Source organism: Hippoglossus hippoglossus, chromosome 6, assembly GCF_009819705.1.
Source record: "Hippoglossus hippoglossus isolate fHipHip1 chromosome 6, fHipHip1.pri, whole genome shotgun sequence".
In the NCBI taxonomy this organism is placed as follows: domain Eukaryota; kingdom Metazoa; phylum Chordata; class Actinopteri; order Pleuronectiformes; family Pleuronectidae; genus Hippoglossus; species Hippoglossus hippoglossus.
In genome coordinates, this window is record NC_047156.1 from 8,568,058 (window position 1) to 8,590,660 (window position 22,603).

Sequence of the window (22,603 nt, forward strand, 5' to 3'; positions counted from 1 at the left end):
GGGCCTTAATGGGCAAAGATTAAGAAAAGAGCAGTCATGCAAGGAAACAGTCAACAAACAGAATGTGACACCGGATACAATTTGGCCTCTGCCTCTTTCAGTTATTGTTTTGCCTTTTTCAGCCTCTGACGGCCACACAGAAACCGTTTCCTGGGAGGAATCGGGGGGGCATAAGGCAGGTACGGGCAAAATAACTCATCCCCTTTAGCATCTGATGACGAAGAAAAAACACACTGCTAGCCAGTTAGCCGGTAAGCTATTTCTTCCTTCCACTGTCTATATTGATTATTCGCTAAAAAGCTGCAGGTAAAGTTGGTTTGTTATCATTTATAAAATGCTCATGCATGCTTTGATCATTTCAATCACTTATTAAATAACCCACATCAGAGTCGACCCGAATGAGAAGATACAAAAACAAAAGCCTATTATGAGAATGAATAATGCAATCAGCCTTAAAGAAAAGTGAAAATTCAAATCATTGTGCAGATTTTAAAACCTTGAAGGCAAACACTTAATATTAATCCATGTAGAAAATAGCACAGTACCATCTGATGATGTGATTGGCTATTCTATAAACTACCTTGAAAATGAATTACATAAACCTCCACCAAGGGCATCATATAATCACCCGTGTCGGTCAGGAATATTCAAAAAGGTATTGATTTTTACTGAACTTTGTGGAGGGGATGGGAAGAGCTCATTAAAAATTTGTGCAGATCCAATAATATGTAACTTTGGTGTTTATGGAGTTGAGATGAGATGTTGTGTTTACACAGTTTGGTACCGATCCGCTTAACAATCCTGATTTAGTGCAAGAAAGTGTTTGGCATACCTCTCCAGTTTTCATGTGGTGTTCATAAGCTCATTTAAATCACTAAGCTGTTTTCAATCTTTTTGAAAATATTCTTATTACACATTTACATGTTTGATCCCTAATTCTTTATTAAACTCACACACGCTATTGTTGGTACAGTGGAATAATGCTCACACTCCCTGCATAACTTCTTTCAGTCATTTTAGACCAATGCTTTCATTTGTCATGTATTCACAATACCACATGTTCCAATTTCCATGTATGCACAAGGCTGACTCCCTTTTATAATGCAAAGCTGTGTATGTTTATACCATGGTGTGTGAATGTAGGCCATATCTTTCATTGTAGATTTTACTGTGCTGCAAAAACTCCCAAAATAAGACCTCCCTAAAAGGGAATAACAGTAAGGGTGTTGATGTGAGTCAGTCTTATTGCAACAGCCTCTGTTGTTCCCAGAGCGGAGAAACGTGGATATGAGAGGCCAGGAAAAAGCTAACATCTTCCCTGGTCCATATTCCTCTGATACACTTCTGACGTCAACATCACAGAAGACTAAACTTAACTGCATCCTAGGACTGTGCGGATGATGATATATATTGAGTGACAATAGAAGTATATTTTTTAATTGTGTCTATCATTAATTTCCTTGTGTCACTGTGAATATTTTCTGTCATTTGCATGGCACACAAACCCGGCTGCTGTTGGTTTGTGTGCTCTATGCATGTTGACGTCAGAGCATATCAAAGATATTCGCGAGAGAAGAAACCACCACTCTGTAACACCTGTACAAGCAGGAGTGAATTGAGTGTGAACAACAATCTCGACACAGTGAGACATATTTTTTCTAGTGGGTCTGGTCACATCACTGTCAGTGGTGACGTTCTCCAAACAAAATCTAAATTTGAAGAGAAACCCTAGATGGTCCCTCATAGATGTTGAATCTAATTGTAAGTCGCTCTGGATAAAAGCATCTGCCAAATGACATGTAATACAATGATTAATTCTGTCACCACAAAAGGATCCAATTAATAAAATTGGTAATCACTATAAAGACATCACTGATCATCAAATCTCTCAACCTCTAAATCCTCTTTGCCTGTGGAAGAGTTTTATTTGAAGTGGTTGTAGTGAGCAAAGTCTGTTATGTAATCCTAATTAGTTCTATCCTAAAATTGAGAAAATGAAATTGTGAAACAGCTGCGTGGTTTGTCATTGTAAATCACATCTAAAGCTGCAGGCTCTTTTAGATTGCTAATGGAGACATGTATCGATCTTTTATCTGAATATCATCTTTTTTCATTTACTGGGGACAGCTAAAGTCAATTTGTAAAACACCTTGAGGATAGATTTTTCGAAGTCATAATATAATGTAGGCTCACGTAAGACTAATAACACCAGTAGATTTCTACAACTTTTTGACAAAGGACAAGTGGGATGATTTTGGTGACAGAGAAAATATCTATAATGTTGCTGTTCATCTGAAGGGCTGGTTCCATCTCAAGCTTATTAGTGAATGCTTGATCCAATACCAGTGTGACATTAATGAAATCTATGCTAGAGCCTGAGCGATTTATCAAGTGGCCGATATAAAACGGCCAACATGAGCCTTTCCCTAACACGTCAGTGTCTGAATTTATGTTTGCCTATATAGAAACTTTTATTTTACAGAATGAAAAATACAAAAAAGTTCTGCATTCATATTTACACATATTTATTTGAGTTGTTTATATATTTATTTGTGTTTTCTTTTAATTTATAGCTATTAACAATGTTTATAGTTAAATGTTAAATATTAAACCTCATTTAGATTTCTTTGTCACAAGGGTTTGATTATAACATATTAGGAATCATTACCACATTTTTTAAAATATGGGTATTGGGAGATCCATGTCTGTTGGGCTCTCCTGTGTGTCTCTGAGATCACCCTGTGAAAGGCAACATGATGTTTGACTAAAACAAAACTTAACAAAAAAGCACTCACACTCTCTATACTGTAGGTGAACCAGATGTTGCTTATTGGTATAGTACAGTCATATATCAGTTTCCTTTCTGTTTGACATAGAAGTAGAGGTTTCCTGTGAAATGGAAATGTCTGCATCATTCATACATTTTATTTTAGTCAGGGTACTATACACACACGCACAGAGTCACAGAGGTATAAACAGAGCGGGGGAGGTACATAAGATAGAAAGTTAAACAATCGCGCCATGAAAAATGCATAAGAGAGTAAAATAAAGTGTAAGAATCCTCCATCATTAGTCAGTGGCAGTGTAGTGCCATTATCCCCCTGGAATTTAAAATGTTCAAACGACAAAACACAACCATGCTTTCTAAGCTGCACACATTTGTTTCCACTACTAATGGCATGAACAATTCCGTACATACATATACTGTTCCAACATCCTGGAGAAACTGAAAATATCTCCACCCACTCACGGAGTTGGTGTGACGCAGTACGCCACGGCACCCAGAGACATCCCTAAGTTTGCATATTCATAGATTTTTGAATTTTAGATGAGGACTAGGGGGTAGATTTCATTTCAATCCTTTGCAGCAGTTTATTGAATACGTTTTATGGAGGAAAACATATCAGCCAAAATATTACTCAGTGATGAGTATTTAAACGTCCCTGAAGGGGATTTTGACCAAATAAAATAACTGAGGCCATCTCTGTGTTTAATCCAAATTTAAAAGCTTAAAAATGACAAAAATTTGATGAAATATTCCCCAACCACAACTCTGGGTCACACTTTGTGTGGCCGAAATGAAACAGCTTGTCAGGACCAGATCAAAACGACCAGGCGGATCACTGACAGCTCCACAACCACTGGAAAAGGAATTAGAGCCCATGAGGTCCCAAAACCACGGACTGACAGACCAAATCTATAAAAGTCTTTAATGTCAAACTCAGAAAGAGAGAGTGGTTCATGTTCAACATCATCAGCCGCAGTAGCGGTCGGCTCCCACAGGTTGTGGCATCACCCGAGTTCCATTGCTTTCATTTGAGGAACAAACAATGGAGCTTGTCCTCTCCATTAAGCTAAAGGAGGATTAGTCACCATCCATGCAGCAGATTATGAGGCTATTGTTTGGCTTGTGGACTTAGTATTAACTCTTTTGTCTTTCTTAACTTTAACTTTTAAAGCATTACCCTTGTGGGAGGAAGAACATAATACTCTTATACTCTACTACTCTTACTCTTCTACAGACTCTCACTAAAGTTTCGTGTTCGTACTGTAAATTGTATTTAATGGAAGACAGAGGAGCTATAGGTTGTATGATATCTATATTTTTAATGTTTTTTCCTATGTTAGCAACCATTTTAGTTTGTTAACAGTGATGCACAATATGTGAACGAATAAATCTTGATGACCACTCGAAGCAGTAGTTTTTCCATTCACCTATTTACGCACACATTCATACAGTGCTTCTATGTGCAGCCCTTCATCACACATCACTCATACACTGTCGGCACATAGAGGCCATTTGGGGATCAGTATCTTGCCCAAGGATACATAGAATGGGAGAGCCTGGGATTGAAACGCCGACCTTCTGGTTAGTGGATGACCCGCTCTACCTCCTGAGCCACAGCTGCACATATGGGATAATATGGGTACATCAGAACAGTCATTTTCCAGTCATTGCTTGTTATAAAGATGCTATTTTATTGTCTCTGCACTGCATCTTTTCTCCAAGACTCACATCAAACATTTTAGTCAACATGGCAGTATCAAGGATTTCTAACCTCCTATGGCATCTTCGCATCAGTCAGAAAACTAACACCCTCTATTCTTCAAGTCCCCCTCGTAACTAATACAAACACAGACAGACACAGACACACACACACACACACACACACACACACACACACACACACACACACACACACACACACGTACACACACACACACACACACACACACACACACACACAGACGTACACACACACACACACACAAAATTAGGCAGGCTGCACCGCTTGGGTTTCGCCTGAAAAGATAGTTCACTGACAGTGTAGCATGAGGCTTTCTGGGGTCTTCTGTTGTCTGCATAGAAATGCAAACAAAATATGTTCAAGTAGAATACGAAGTTAATAGAGCGATGTTTCCTTTCTTGCTTTAGTTCATCTACACCTACAGCTATGCAGTCAGTGCTCAGCTCTTTGCATCCCTGGCAACACAGTGACTTCTTGCCCTACCAGTATGAAGTGCTTTCCAACATTGTTGGGGTTCAAAAGAAAACGCCTTGATGGTGATAAAAATTTATTCGAAAATGCCGGCTAACGGGGGGGTTATTTCTGGTTTCAGCACAAAATCTAAAGACTTCTCCACGAGGATGTGGCCACCCAGAGTCTAGCAGGCATCTAGACGGGAGGGGCACTGACATACCCTCTTAAAAGCCTCAGCCTTGTTAAAGCCGCTGCATTATTGATAAAGCACATGTGGTCTGAAATAGCACCAGAGTGAGAGGGGAAGAAAATACCATAAAGAGACTATGAGAGAAACACTGTGGATTTTGAACAAAGACCAGTTGCTGAATGTGCAGATTTCAAAGACTCAATTGAAACAGTTGGTTAATATAATACATACATACATATATATTATATGATATATAATATATTATTCAGGGTCAGTGGAAGTATCATTTATATTATGAAATATTAAACGACGTCTGTATGTTTAGATTTATAATTTATTTCGAATTTTTCAATCTACTATTACTTACTTGATTGTTGTTGTTCTGGGTTTGTACCCTCATGGTTGAATGCACTTATTGGAAATCGCTTTGGATAAAAGTGTCAGCTAAATGTAATGTAATGTAATGTACTATTAATGGTTGCTTTTTAAGAGTTAAGTGTGCAAAAAGGTAAAGGACATATTCAAGCCTGACAGATTTATCAGTCGGCCAAACCATGAACCATTCACAGATATGTGTCCTCTTCCCTGTCATCTTACCTGGACCACCAGTGAATTTGAAAAAATTTAAACTGATAACATATTTTATTAGCTGTATTCTACTAGCCCTGTATGGAAGTGATGATTTCCATCATAGTTGTATGACCTGGCTCAGGTGAACTCCTCATGATCTTTCATCTGATGGTTCTTCAGAAGCTTTATGAGATAGCCAGTGTTGTAATTGGCAATACAAGTGCTACCCATCAAAACTGAAGTCTTGCATATGGCACATGTCATTGTTTTATTTGTGGGACTTTCCATCATGAAACTGCCAAATTGGCGACGTATTAGCTTCCTCTGGCTAATGCTACACCACAGGAAATCACTTCTTTGTCGCTCTAAAAACTGTTTTTACGAGTCGCTGCAGTGCAGCACAACTGCTGTTTTGGAGCAGCAGTGAAGAAGAGATTTATTTTATCTGGGTGGAACTAATATACATTAAAGATGTGCTGATGTTTACATGTTTCTTTTCTCGAGTTTGTTTATCTATATTTGGTTATCTTTTTATTTTTATGCATAGTAATTTATCATCAAGTTTATGATTAAACTGTAAAATATCAATATATATATATATTAACTCCCTGATATTGACATTGGCTCACCAAAAATCCATATCACTCGGGCTCTAATATATATATATATATGCGTTTGTTTGTATGACACAATGTACAGTTGTCTGTTTAAGTAATTATTTCCTGGAGCTATTTCTGTGTCCTTATGTATGCATCCATAGAGGTTATTGGAAACGTAAACATGCACACGTTGCAAACAAATAAGCACACACAGCTCTCTGGCAACTTGAGCACAACACTGGTTATTTCATTAGCCTCTGCCTTATTATTATGCATTCATTTAGCGGCCTCTCCTTTATCAAATAAGCCTTGAAATGACTGCCTTACACCACCTTAGGTACTTTAGAACGGTGGCTGCTCAAATTAGCCTGGCTCGGCAAAACAAGGTCCCATTAATCATACATTGCTCCTCCATTAATCTGGGATCACACATCACATTGAGCCTATAATCCCATCGCATCAGTTTATTTTGGCTGTTTATGAGTCCATCTGCGCTTCATTAAAATGGAGATTAAAACATACAGCAAATGTATTACAGTGGAAGCCCAGTATTGAGGACATAAAAGCCAGCACAGTACAGTTCAGGGCACAAAAAGCGACTTACTTGCACAGTGACTCTACAAGAGTTGTTTTGTTGTCATTTCTTGGCTGGGGTTTCAGAGAAGCAATTGTCCATCTAATCCTCTCAGAGATGACTGTGGCATTTTCAACAGCATCCCAGCCTATTAATATCACCTTGGGATTACCTTCACAAAGAGGAGCTGATGGAGGTGGGGACAAGGATGAGGAGGAAAAGATGACTAAAATAAGATTTTGTTGTTTGCAAGCTGCTCACCAGTCAAAATCGGACAGAAAAGCCCTATTGCTTGACACAAACAGGAAAAAAAGGGGGAGAATGGCCGGACTGTGACCACAGAGATGGGCGCCCGAGTACAAACAACACCTGTGAGACTCATATCTTCTTACAGGCTTGAATTCTCCATCAGATCTGAGAGGGAATTGCTTCCCCTGTCAAACAAACACATCTATCCCATTCATTTTGATTCTGCACTTTCTCCCCTCGGCAACACAAAAAATAAATGTCAACACTCCCCTGCAACCCTTTCATCATGTGGTCGGCCGCTGCACAACACAACGGTAAACAGCGCGCGCACACGGTTCCATCCGACTGCCACGCCACGAGACACTTTACCGAGAAAATTGGCATTTCCGCAGAGCCAGGGCCGGCCAGATAGTGAGAATTGAAGCAGACAGTGGCACGGAAGGAAGCTGCCAGAGCTGACCTTATGTTGCACCTGTAAGACTCGTGTTTTGTGCAGTTTGCTTCTCGTCACACAGCCTGAGCACTGAACATGATGGGAAGAAAACAACTGCGAATAAAACCATCAAAGAAAAAAGGGAGAAAAGAAATAGCAAAGTAAACAGAATTCATGAAACACTTAAGCTTACCTGTTGCTAAATGAGCCAGAAAATGGCATTTTCGAAACTCAAATGTCACATGTGTTGAGAGTACATTTAATTTAATAGGAACGATGCTCTGGCGATGGAAATTGAACTATTAATTCTTGTTAGCACACACAGGTTCATTATGCAGAGGATGTACTGCAGCAGAGGGTATGATGAAGAGGAAAGTGAAAGGGAAAGCAGAGAAATTGCACCCTTTTACTTTAAATAGTGCCGGGGGGGGATATGGAGAGAGAGAGAGAGAGAGAGAGAGAGAGAGAGAATGAGAAGCAGGGAGCTCACGACAAAAAAAAAACGCACAGACTTCCTTTTGTCTGTCTTCTCGTCTGTGTATTAGCAAGTAATGAGCTCCTAATTGTGTAGCCAGGCCATGGAGTCCCTGCAGGGGTTGAAAAGCAGTGGGAATTAACTTTATCTGCCAAAAAAAAAAGAAAAAATAACAGCAGGGCAAAGAGAGCGATAGCGAGACACAAAGAGAGAGAGCACAAGGTGAATGGGAGAAGAGACAGAGTGACACTACCTTAGAGGAAGGGGGTAAAGGGGAACTGACAGGGGTCCATTACAATAGAAATGTTTGTTTTGGCAGAATGCAGATGAGGGAATAGAGTGCCACCTTGCCCCGTGCTCTCTGTCTCTTTCTCTTCATCCGTCTCCTCTCCCTGTATTGCTCTGTATAATATACTATTTACTGAACTGAATGGTAATGAGTCAAAATGGTAATAAGTCAAACGGATCTGTTGGCTCGAATGTAGTGGGTGTTTGAATCGTTGGCAGCTGATGTTGTGACGAAAGGTCGTTTCAATAAGATTTGTCCATGTGCTATCTGTAAAAACGCCAACGCAGAAGTGACATGGCAGAAAAAGACATGAGCGCCAATGAGAAAGGTCATGAGAGCACTGGGTGAACCTTTTTTTCAAACTGGTAATTACAGCCACGGGGATGAGTTCATACAATATGGATATCTCACTCCTAGTCTCCGTTAAGCTCTTCACTTTCCTCTGCGTGACAGAGTGTGGTTGCGTGGGAGACGTTCATTTGTGTCATTCAGTGCGTTCTGTGTTTGACTGTGTGTTTTAGCTTTTGTGTGCACGGTATTTGCTCATCTAAATCTGCCTCGACATGTTTCGCAGCGTCGACGGCCACCATCTTTTCTCCTGGCTGCCGCTTAATTCTTTTCGGCTGGTAAGCCTGCGTCATCCGGCTTCACTTCCCCCTTTGAGAGATCGGCCGCATTACTCACACCCATAATTCTGTTAAACCCACTCACACACAGAGCCCCAGACCTTTATGTTGTCATGGTAATGACTAAAGTGTACTCTCACACTGCATTGAGAAAAAAGCTTCATAATGCTAGTCGGGCTCCTGTGATGAAAGCCATTTCCATCTCTCTGCATAAGATCAGGACTTGTGATGTCCGTACCACAGAATCACTGTCAGGGCTACGGTGCCTTGAAGCCTCCATGTCCCTTTCCCTGGGTCAATATCAGCATCTACTCATTGTTTCTGACGGCCTTTGGTCAATTTCCTTGCTGAGAAAGATGATTAAAAATGCATCAGTCTGCAGCAGCAGTTAGTGCCATCAGTGCCATCCACCTTATTTCTCCTCTCCACTGCTACAACAGTACTATCTATAGTGATGGAGACAGGGGCAGTGGTGCAGGTAGAAGTGGAGGGGGCTGCTCTGACAGAGAAACCTGCTAGTTTGCTGATCTGAGCTTAGCTAAAAGATGGTGAGTTAAAAGCAACACTCCACTGCACTGCGTGGTCTTATGTTGTGTGTGTGTGTGTGTGTGTGTGTGTGTGTGTGTGCGTGCGTGCGTGCGTGCGTGCGTGCGTGTGTAGGAGTGTGTGAGTGGCTGCAGAGGTCAGTCAAGGAGGAAACTATCATAATCCATTATTATCAGCTGCTGTGCTGTTCCTTCAGGACAGATGGACAAGATGAGAATCACATGAGGTTGAAATTAATTATTTTCCAGCACAACTGGTTTGTGTACAAGACACTTGCAACTCTAGTGGAAGCTGCGTGGTCGACACAAACATCCTCAATAGCATGTGGATATTAAGGAAGCACAGGATTTTTTTTTCAGCAACCTTTGCCACATGATTTGTGTTTTTTCCTCTGTCCATTTGTTAGTTTCTTGGTTGGTTTATTTAGTTGTCAGGGAATTCAGCGTTATCTGAAAGATCAGATTCCCAGTCAGTGCATTTGGCAGTACTCAGCATTATTAACGCAAACATGTACAAAGTGAGCACTCATTGGTCTGCTGTCTTCTCATATTGTGTAGAATTCTTAATGGCATGGCAAATTATATATCTGTCGCAAATCAATAACAGAGACTCAACCTAAAGGAACACTGGCCTAAATACAAACAGAAATAACCCACCACTTTTGATCAGTGGTGCAGTGCACCGACAGGACATCAAAAGCCTTGTAATGTCATTAAACAAGCCTCCAGAGTGCACTAACTCTCCCAAGTACAATAACACAAAAGCCCTGTCCAAGTCTTTGAACATTCCACCAATCCTTCATTAAGTATTGGGAGTCATTAGGCTCAGAATGGCCAGGCTGACGTATCATCCTGGGCATATAAGAAGTTAGTCAAATCTTAGGCCTGCAGCTCCTCATTAGAGCAGGCTGCACAGTGACAGACTCAATTACCGTCGCTGACACACTAGACCAAGACAGATAGTTCCTGACCATAATGACCTAAGCCAAGACGGAACCTTTTGCCCTCTCCACAACGAGCCAACCTCCACTTTCATTTGCCAACCCATTCATGTACCTTCTCGTGTCATCCTGTCCTGACAAGTTACTTTTTCTCTATTTCATTTTCACATAAATTACGTAAATTACATTTTACTCCAGGTCTCAGAGTTTTTGAGATATTCACCTTTGTCTCATTAGTTAATTAGCCCTCATGTTATACTAAATCGTGTATTTGTCCCATTCAGTTCCCTGTTGTGTTTACCTTAGTTGTACTTGTTTTTGCCCTTGTTCCTCATGTTATCTTGTATTGTCACCCTATCAGCACCTTGAATCTACCTCTGTATATGAAAGGTGCTTTATAAATAAAATTGCCTAGCCTTGCCTTTTGCCTGCTATTTGTAGATTTTTTAGGATTCTCACCTCTTCCTTAAGGATTTGTTTTCGTACTGCCTTGCTGCCTTACTGCCTCACCTTCCAAGCCTTTTGTTCTTCTTTTTGTTAATAAACCACTGACCTATTTTCTGCTTTGCCTCAGTCCCGCGGAGAGACTGTACTGTAAAGAGACTGTACTGAAGCAGGCAGGCAGAGAATCATTCTTGAAACCATGGGTGAGAAATTCCTCACCTGAATGGATTCAGGACTTTCTTGACACCCCTGTCTGCTAGCCTCCTGTCTGCACCCTAGTTTGCAAACTTTCAGTGGTCAAGCCTTAAGCTTGCTAGCCAGCCATCAGTCATCTTAATGCTACATCCCTGCCTGCTAGCCTCCAGCATAGCCAAACCAACCAGGCTCCTCTCGGATCCTGACGGCTCCTTTTTTTGAGATATCTATTGGTTGAATCCCCAAGAAGGAAACATGAGTCTCCCTGCAACCCCCGAGCCTCTGCTACCCAGTGTCATGATCCCAGCCAACATCCTGTCTGTTCCCCCGTTGAAGGTCCTGTCTGCTTTGTCATATATTGAATTTGGGTCCTATTCTCTGTGATTTTGGTTCCCCTACTTTCACCAGTTGTCGCACTTTTGCTCTTCCTGAGCCAAATACAAGTGGGTAAAAATTTGATGCAAATATAAGGTGTACTTCTTTGCGTCTTTGGTATTCATTGAACAAGGCCTAGTGCCGGGGGCTGCTGCCAAGCCATGGTTGACAGGGAGGCAGCATTAAGGCAATTAACATGGGCTTTGCATTTGATTTTGGCTGGCGAGACTGCTTCTGTAAACAGCAGGAGGGATCGGGTGATTAGTTCCTGTGAAGATGATCGCCTCGCCTCCCCTGGTCCCTGTCCAAGAGAGGATTACCCTTTTTGCATATTGTGCATCCACACTGCACCTTACACATACAGTGCACAAACACGAACATACACAGTGACTCAAAGGCACAATCTCTGCAGGAGAAGAAAGAGAAGAAGCACTGGTGAATCAAGACTGTGCACATTTGAATCAAGAGGCAGATGTCATGTCCTGTTCACACATTAACCTCCACCGTCTGCATCACATCACCTCTTCTGCCTCAAACAGACAGGGAAATTATCCCTGCCCGTCTTGACCCTTTTCATCTTCCATTTAACACACTGACTAATTCTTTGGATTCAGCTCCACTTAATGAGCAGGTTTTCAGGTATGTAATGATGGGAAATTCAATATAAATATCAAGGGGTCTTGAGTCAAAGCTCGGAAATTAATTGTGACAAATAGGCAATTATTTCAAGTCAGCCGAGTTGAGATTGATCTTATTTGTTCATTTATGCGCTTGCCTGGAGGAGTAGCTTCAAGTGCATAATAGCTTTTACGTCCTTTGATTGGAATTTCACCTGAGAGGCTGCTAAATCAAACGGGTGGCTGTGAACACGCAATAATAGGGGAAGAGGATTCCATTGGCACTGTCAACTAAATCTCAATCTGGTGCAAAGAGAAGGGCAGGTCACATCTCTCCCATATACTTTTTCCTGACGACAGGGGTAGGCCTCTAAGTAACTGAGGTTTTACCTGCATTCTACTCTCGATCTATTAAGTCTCGCCAGATACCCTTGCTCTCAGAATTATATTACTGAAATAAGGCACATAAAGGCATGCAAATGTCTCCATGGTGATAATATTACCTGAAAAAGAATCTGTCAGAATAAGACATACAGCTACACCATGTTCAGGATAGGGGATTCAGAGCAGTGGGCACATTACTGAAATTTCACTCTCTGTAACCTCAATTATAACTGTGAGTTTCCCTTCAGCTTCAGCAGGATTGTTTCATTAGCCAGCATTGAGTGCTGGACTTAGTCTCTCCCAATGACCTATTGAACAATACTAAATCATGTTGTTGTGGAAAAGAAGCAGTTCCACCAAAACTCTCCGTAATCCTAAAGATTATTCTAATTCAGCAGTTAAATACATTAGCCGCAACACTTCCACAAACAGGTTTCCATTATATTGCTAAGACAATTTGCATGACACTGAGTGCTTGCGTAATCACACTTGGCACACAAACAAGAGAAAAATGGAAAGCAATCGTCAATGTGATTGCAATCAAAAAAACGTTTGGTAAAAATAAAATGTTTACTATGATTGCATCTAATTACGAGGTCCTAAGCTAGTAGATGGAGCTGGGCCACTCTCTGGAATGCTGAAACTGCCAGGGCTGTATCACTATAGCAGAACAATTATAAATGAGGCTGCTGCATAATTATCACCAGACTTTTGGAAGCTGACAAATACGACTTCCAACGCATGAATGATGAAACACTTGTTCAAAGTGAATGATCTGTGAATGTACAAGATATTAGGGACAATTGAGCTGTTGAGCTTTGTACAGTCACCATCTTGCTTTGCTCACTGCCTGCAAATTACTTTACTTGTTTGTTTTCATGTATCTAATACATATTCTTCATAGTTAATCAATAACAATTTATTTTGCCTAAATGTAACTCATTTGTTCATTTGTCCATCAGTCAGTGCAGCTATGCAACCAAAATATCATATCCTGGATTCCTTATAGAGGTGTTTTCATATCCAGATAATGATACAAAGAGTTTCTCAGTAGCTTTTCTTGAGCGTGTAAATTGGAGCCATGTCTGCAAATGTAATTTACAACATCTGAGTGCAGGGATTTTGGAGAAATTGACTGTACTCTTGTGGCTCTCTACTGCACTGTTTGGCATGATTCTTGTGTAGGTTGTTATAAGTGTTTTGGTGAGTTTGAGTCTGGTGTGCAGACTGGTCTGAAGTTTAATTTGCAAAGCACTGCTGCTGTCTGATCTCTTTTTTTCATCCCCAAACCACACCCGTGAGACAGAGGTAGCTCCTCTTTAATGCCTAAGAAAGTCGGAGTCCTTTTCTTGTTGGTTAAGTTTCCTTCATGCAAAGCAAAACATATTGCCATAAAGAGTGGTTTGCAGAATAAACAATATATATCTTCATATTGCACATATTATGTGAGTGTTGATCATTTGAGTTTCTTGAAAACATCCATTTTCAAACCCTTAGTCATATTGGACATCTCAAGGGACAAATCAAAGTCAAATAAAGATACAAATAAATAACACCCGATATATAATACCCCTGTATATTTTCAAATGGGTCGACCAACAAACCGAGGATCAGCTAGCCTGATGTTATCTCTGTTTCTCTCTCAGTTTTTGTTGACCTTTAAGGTGGCGTTTGTTTGGTTTGACAGAGGGATGTTGGAATTTCAGACGAAAATAGCCTGTCAGTGTCCACACTGGCTGTGGCAGCGGCTGAGAGACACAGTACAGCAAATGACTGCTGATCATGGGGGACAGCGGGGGAGCCAGCTGTCAGCCTGCCAGGGTCCGCTCCCTGTCTGACAGCAGGATAAGCAACACGAGTGAGACATACAGTGGGTCGTTTCCCTCTCTGAGGAGGCACCATGGAAGAAGATAAAATTTGGGAAACCAAGGTGACTGAGCCACGCAAAAACGAGCAAATGTGCTGTGTAAGCTCTAAACAAAATAATCCATAACTTAATAGCTGAGTCGCTTTTTAAGGTTCGGATCCTTCAAGGTCTCCACTTCTAGACTATATCATCATAACAGGTAACCAAGTTCAAGGTCAACCGTTTCACAAGCTTCAAAACATTGGACCAAACTCAACAATACACCGATCAATGTATCGTGTGAACAATACACAATACACTTCACATTCTCAAATGATACAGATCTGTGCAGAGGCTGCATCTGAAACTACATCTGAACCAGATATTTATCACAGCAGTAAAAATACATCAATTATTTTAAATGCACAACTTTCAGATGTAATTGGGCGCTGCATTGTGTTTTTCCCTTTGACAATTTGAATGCTTGCAATCTACAGCTCACCGTGTGTAGAATGTTTTTCTACTAAAGAATTATTCCTACCAGCTCATACATTTGAGCAGGTTTGTGATCTTTGAGCAATTAGTTGTAAAGACACTCTGAATTGACAATTTCAACTTTGATTGTTCAGTAACCACAAAATATGGTTTAAACCAAAGTCACTGTTTTGTGAAAGATGGAAATCAGTGCTCAAAGACCATGAATAATTCGGCAGACACATCGGGAGACGGGCATTGATTTACCTGGACTCAATGACACAGGGAACAATCTTCTGTCAATAACATCGTGGCCCACACCCACAGTGATACATTTTTTTTTAAACATTAAATTGGAACACTGGGGGCGAGAAGGGAAAGAGAGTAGAAGCGAGAACATTGCTCATTCAACTGCTCTAATGCACTGTCAACGTTGGAAGTTGTTTCTGGACCACTTGAGATAAAGATGATGGGGTTTTACTGACCTGCATAAAACACTCTTGTTTCTCCAGATGATTCCTTTCAAGGTGGTTGAATAGATTTGCCGTATCACTTACTCCGGAAGTTCCAACCATTTCCCAATAAGGTTTAGAGATAACTTTGCTTTGTGAAATATTTGGCTTTGCAATGCCGAACCACTGCCACACTACTGATGTCGAGCCCCTTGTTAGTACTAGCTCTTCATCTGCCATATTGCACGGTCACGCTTGAAGTACGTTACACATGAAAGACACTCTAAGATCGAGACATGTGATAGAATTTGGCCAATCAGCACAGCCTTCTAGTAAGCGATCATTTGGATGTTTTGTGAAAATAGCATGGATCCACTTTATTAGGGTCAACCAAGTGTTAAGGATCATGGAGCCGTTCAAACCAACTTCTCTGTTTCTTTACGTCTCCTTCAATCCACATGTCACTATATAACCACACTTCATGGAACATTTCCTCTCCAACATGGCTTAAAGATCAGATATGCTAACCTACATACCACACAGAGATAAACACTACATCATTTATACATAATGGTCAAAGATCCTACAAAATATGAGTTACTGATCATGTTTAATGTGGAGTTACATTTGACGGATAAATGTTGACACAGAATCCATACAATTCGTGCTTACAGTAGTTAATGCTGCGCTGTTACCGAGGTCTGAAACGTGACTCCAGTCATGTGGGTTTGTGTAACAACTCTGGGAACTAAAGCCACACTGGCCCTTAATCCCCGGTCTTCTCTGTTCAACTATGGCTGGAAGCATTTCAACCATGTCAACAACTCTTTCTCCTTCTGTCTTTCTTTCCTGTTTCAAAGACACGCAAAGATAAGCACAAAAACACAGCAGTTTATTGGTCCAACTGGACCGGTCCCTGGGAAGAGGCCACAGCACAGAAATTACAAAGCACAATAAGTTGGAGACAATGAGATCCTGTCCCTTTGTTCAGTGGGAGAAATGAGCTGAAAGGTTTTTGGTTATGAATTAAAATATCTTACCACCCAGCCTGTGTGTGTGTGTGTGCATGGCCTGGTAACACAGGCAGAGTAATGAAGAACACATTTATGTCGAGGAGACACTTTTACCACACTGGGAAAACAAAGTATCTTGGATATTAACCTTGATAGGTTTCATCCAAAATTCCTCACTAGAGCGAGACTTGGGCTCTGAGAGCTCTGTGAGTTGACTTATTCATGAAAGGGGGAGAAAAGTCAGGAGATAATATTAATACAAACGTATGAGTAGTTTTGAATCTTAAACACATGGAGACAAGCTGGAGTCCTGCATCTCATTAGTGCATATAAATCAAAGGGAAATGTCCGAGCTGTCTCTCTATGCAGTTATACGCACATTTAAGCTCAATGCGACAGACAAGGACATGCATTCTGAACTGATATATCTGTTGAGGGACCAACGACAAAATGAAGCAGAAACCTAATTTAAAAGCTTGTAAAGAAAACGAATATATCATATTTGACCACCACATACATATCTGTAGAAGATCCGCATACAGACAGTTGACCCCAGCACCACAGGGCACCAGAGCAATCTAATCAAACATTTTTTAAAGTTGGCATTTACACATATCACGATGCCAATCCTTAACAAGCAATAATCTTCCTCGGGCGTAGTGGGAAATAACCGATGCAAAGCTAATTCATCTTCCTGACTTGCTACTTCCATTTATTCATATCAATAATTCCCCTGGTGTGTGGCTGAGCAGACCAGCTTAAATATATTTCCAGGCTGCTCACCACTCTACCAACAACAAGCCTTGTTTGTAACAGCGCGGCAACATTCTATTGTCAGTGGATTGTGTGGCTGAAGCTCATGTTACATCATAGGACCAATTTATCTCTGAAGGCAAGTAGAATGCAGGGGTACGGAAATGGTCCAGCGCTCCCAGTGTTTTACTTCACTCCTAAGTATGGAACAGAGGGTGTATGCATGGGAACAAAGTTTTTATTAACCAGAAGCAAATATTAACCCGAAGCAAATGCTGTAAATTTATGGGAAAGTACAGGGCACATTTGCTTAGAAAACCTGAAGCTGTGCAAGTTATTGAGACATTGCTGGGAAATGACCAAAACTGCATAAAAGAGTACTGGAAACATTCTGCTGAGTGTGTTTAGGACTCTAAATTAGGTTCTATCCATACGACATTTTAATTTCAATACACCGTTTTAAAATGAAAACAACTTCCATCACGACGAGACTTTTAGCTCCAAAAGAAATCTGTGTCTGTACTAACACATCTAAAAATGCATATCACATGAGCACTCATGTACACAGGGCTTAGCTATAAACATGAAGCAGACGGTCTATTTTGCAGTTGGTTCTTTGTTGCAGAGAATACTACAAACAAGCATCTGCAATGATGATAGGTAAGAGCAGGGATTTCTCTACTTGGACTGACGACGAGGTGGAAGTTACTCAAAGAGAGTGTTGGAAATGCTTTGCATCCATCACTAGTAGTCAATAAAACACAACCAGGAAGCGTATGTGGGCGACCGCATCATTGTTTATCAATGTGTCCCTTTCTTCTAACAACGTAGCCCTAGAGTTAAAGAAAATATGACAGCAGCATTTCCTAAGTTCTCTACTCTAGGTGCTTGAAGGCTCTAGTAGCAGCAGCAGCAGTAGTAGTAGTAGTAGTAGTAGTAGTAGTAGTAGTAGTAGTAGCAATTAAAAGTGAAAACTGATACCTAGTAATGTGGATGTAGCCTAAGTGTGATGATTCCTTGGGTCTAAATGACACCTTTGTTATATTTGTTGGAAAATTCTTATCATGAGGACAAGTGTGTGGAAGACATAACATCTGTGCATCTGCCACATTCAAGGTTGCAATTACGTAGGTGTAGGTAGCAAAATATTTATTCTTACAGTGCATATTTGGAGAAAACACTGAGGCTTGTGCACACATCTCACCTACAATGGATATTCTACTCCGTTAATGCATATTCCATTTGTCGTATTATTTATAGCACTGACTCAGTGTGGGGTGGATATTCTGCCAGTGTCAATTGGCATATCTTCATATGTCAATATTGGGATCATTTTAATAGGTATCACCCAGGACCCAAAATAGATTTTGAAACGTGTTAGACCCTAATGTCAAATTAAGTTCACATTATTCTGACAGAACACTCAATTTAGGCCTAATAGTATTGTTGGCTAGAGTAGCAGCAATGTCCTGTGAGAGGACAATTTTAGGCTGCTAATATCTGTGCTGTATTCTAACTGATATACAGACTTGGACACAATACATCACACATTCTGGTTGATTATTACCCTGGTCAGGGGGTATGAGCTAATACAAGACTGAAGTACAACTTTATTCAAGGCTGACAACACATAAACAGTACTTAAGTACGCAACCTTCAGTGATATTATGACATCAATCATGTGCACAGGCTCTTTCAATGCAGAAGAATGAAGAGGGGGTTTGGCAGCCAACAATAGAACTCTGCTCCACACCTAATATAATGATATTTATGCTTCACTCCCATTGACAAAAATGCCTTTTATGTATGTGCCTGGGCCACGTGGAAGAAACACTAACTTCCTGCAATAACTGGCTCAGACAAGATTCACACAACTAAATGTGAGTACAGTTTAGGTCACCACACGTCATTAAAACTTGTCCTCTGTTACACTCACAGACTGTAAATAAAGGGACAACATGACAGCTCCCCAAAAGTGAAGCCAAACCAGCTTGATCGCCCCCTGGTGGCTGGCTTCAGTGTAGATCATGAAACCCTGTCTCACCCATGTTAGTTGATGGAACATGGACCAAACAAAATAGTCAAAGTGCACAGACACATAATAGTTTTTTCTCAAATATGGTTTCTGTCATTTAAGGCAGCTCTTATTACACTGGTGGATGTCCAAGTGTAAGTCGGATAAGATTGCTTTTATTAAGTTATTTTTAATGCTAAAAATATGGGGTGAAACATCATGATTGACAGCTGAGACTGGCTTGTCATTGGTCGATAATGTGAATCGACGGGACCTTGCTACCGTAGCTTAAACATACGATATGTAAAATCGACCAAATTGTGACCTGTAGATAGTAGGGATGAAACGATTTCCGGTTTCGTGACGATTCCTAACGATTATTTGTACCTTTAAATCTTTAATTACCGTAATTACCGTGATGATTTGGGGTTGATACTCTCCAATATCTACCAAAGTCAGCAAGTCTCCAAGATGCAGACGCAGATGCTAACATCCACTGACGCCAAATTGCGTGAGTTTGACAAACGCTGATATTTTGTCCCAACTCTGATATTTGGGCTCAACGTGCTCACTGAAAACAGCAAGTTGTCGACCTTCGATAAATAATGAAGATGCTATCATCATTTTTATTGATAACGTATATAATGTCAATATAAATTGGGGAAATTACTGTTGTTTATACAGCGATAATACCGATTACCATGATAATTCTCGTCACTATAATCATAATAGAACTTTTTCACACTGTGGTGGATAGTAACAGACACCGATGCAGAATCCAAGCTAAGTAAACTTGAGGGTTACGGAGGAGCCAGCTGGTTGAACCGTGTATACGCTTCCACCTCCGGGCCACCACAGCTGCCATGGCGGGGCCGGAGACCAGATTGACTTGTCAACACTGTCCTGTCAACAACACAACCTCCCGGTCATAAGTGAGCCTGGAGGAGGCTACAACCTCGATCCGGTCAAACAGGCAGTGGATGGATAAAGCCGGGAGGGCTGTATGTAACAAGAACATTATATATATAAATATATATCCTGGGTGAGAAGAGGACGTGCAGCCACTTCTGTGCTTTGGACACGCACGGAAAAGTATGAAGCTGCTGCTCCAGCTCCCACTTTCCAGACAATACACGGCCCCCGTCAGTCGAAATGAAAACTTCTCTCCATTGAACTTGTTCCAGAGACTCTGAGCAAACTCGGGCAGAATAAATCCGAGGATCGAAGCTCGCACCGCCGCGGAAAAGATTTCACGCTTGCCCCCCTCTTCCTCCTCCTCCTCCTCTTCCTCCTCTTCCTCCTAACCCACCGTGCTCCCGTGTCCGCGCCGCCACAACAACACCACTTTGCGAATAAAATCCAACTTACCAACTGTTCTCGAGCCGGAACCAAGTAGCAGGTACCAGATCCACATCATACGGTCTCCGGTCCGCCTCCCCCCGGCCTGTCCGAGCTGTCCTGCCCCGCCGCGGGGCCACAAAACTGGGGGCGAAAAGAGGAAAAACTTCTCCTTCCTATTGTAATTTCCACAACTTTTTTTTCCTCTTTCCTTCTCTGTAGCGTCCGTTCGGCGTGAGGGAGCCGCGGGTTCGCGTCGGGGCCGCCGAGTGGAGTCCGGTTTTCAGGGGAAAGGGCTGCGGGGGGGAGGCTGTGCGGGCTGGGGCTGGAAGGGGCTTCGGGGTGGCGGCAGCCTGGCGGGGGAGACGGTCGCTCATGTGCTGGAGCTGAGAGAGAGGCGGAGTCGGAGGCAGAGAACCGGAGACCAGAGGTCGCTCGCTCCGGGACAGACAGTCTCAAACTGCGGGCATGGGACCGTTCACGGGGTTCGAGTAGTTCCACCGTTACAGCAAAGTTATCAGACGGCTGCACTGTTATTTCATATTTAAAGCAAGAAGAGGAGAAGACTTAAACAACTTGGGGACAGGTTTGCTAAAGTAAACTGTGAAATCAGGGTCAAAACTTTTTCTTATGATTGAAAAATATGATGTTGGCCTGGGTGAGGAACAGTTATGATTTCATTTCTCCAGGTTCAGAACTAACTGATCCAGTTTTGCACGGGATTATTGAAACAATAGTGTTAATACCCATCTAAAGAAGCAACAGACATAATCGTTACAGCGTAGCAGGACCAGGCATGAGAAGAAAATGTGAGAAGATTTGTTTTCCATTTCATTTTCCAAACAGCCAAACAGCCAAACAGTCCCCTTCCAAATCTCACACATTCACAGATATCAGTTCCCTGAAGGTGCCTCATGTATTCATCAAGATCCATGAATTATTATCTGAGAAAGTGTTGAAAGATGCCAATTTTCTGAGAGGGTAAAAGAGGGTAAAAGTTACTGGATCTGCCCCTGATTCAGATCCACACATTTAATGGTTTCTTCCCTGATCCACACCACAGCCTTCCTCAGAGTCTTGTGATCAATTTTGCTCAGAGGCAAAGAAATCAACCAACAAACAAATGTACAGGGTGGAAACCATTACCTCCTTGGTGGAGGTATTGAAGAGGACTTTCTTTTTTCATCATTTGAGAATAAAGTCGCAGATGTTGAGACTAAAGTTCAAATATCGAGAAAAAGCATTCAATTTCAAGATAATATAGCATAGATGAATTGGTCTAATTGAAGCCAGTCTACTTCAGAATCGTTTGTAGTAGCAGGGAAATTCTTTCTCATTTAGCACACAAATACAGTCCGGTATAAAATATTTGGTATCCGAAGAGATTCTGCCGAAACTTTCTGTTTAGAAGGAGAATCTACGCAAACTCGGAAAAAAATGAAACACTGGCAACTCACATATCGCTTAACATTTCAATTTGAACTCGAAATGCAAAAGATACCTTCATCTGATTTAGTTTGACCTAAATCTCTTCACTTTGACTTTGATCTGGGCATTTCCACTTGCACACCCCCATTCCATACTGTATGAATATTATAGCCTTTAATCTTCCTTTGTCACAAGATTCTCGTTCATGCTAGGTGTAAATAGAAAAAGGCAGTATTTTTATTTTAAAACTTTTCAAAAATGTTATTAACCTATATATGATCTCACTGTTGGTCTCGTAAAAATATATATTAATTGCATTATTCACTAGTGCACATATATGTGTCTTGTATCAAAGAACGTGTGGTCTATTATGAGAAGTTTCTGAGCTAAGAAGGGAAGCGTAAACAATTTACAATTCTTTCAGGTATAAAAAGAGCCAGTTTGGGTCTACTACACAGCCAGTATAGTGTTTAATGCAAATTCTTTTCCTTAAGAGATGTTGCAAACCCACACTGTGTTAGGATACAACTAAAAAAGCTTTGAATGGAGCCAACAGATGGCAGGTAAAAACTGTTTGGAGCAATCCTTTAGCAGATGGTTTGTCTTGATGAGAGTTAAAAGATGCAAATACTTGTAGAGAATCAAAGCCTCAAATAACTTTTATCGTTGGTTCCGAAAATAAGAACAGACACAAAGAAAGAGATGTATTCACCGATAGTATTCACCCGGTGTCCATATACAGCTCAAGTAACTTTGACACAGGGTGTGGAATTTAGTATTTAACAACTCAAATACAG

General features: G+C 41.1%; 1 protein-coding gene across 1 annotated transcript in view; it reads right to left on the minus strand.

The window, feature by feature from the left end:
• Positions 1–21,192, minus strand: part of ldlrad3 (low density lipoprotein receptor class A domain containing 3) — an 81,484-nt gene extending 60,292 nt beyond the window's left edge. Inside the window, exon 1 of the mRNA XM_034588599.1 lies at positions 20,409–21,192. Coding sequence (XP_034444490.1) covers positions 20,409–20,457 — 49 coding nt within the window. The 5' untranslated portion in view covers positions 20,458–21,192. The remainder of the gene's footprint in view (positions 1–20,408) is intronic.
• Between the last annotated feature and the right edge of the window lie 1,411 nt (positions 21,193–22,603).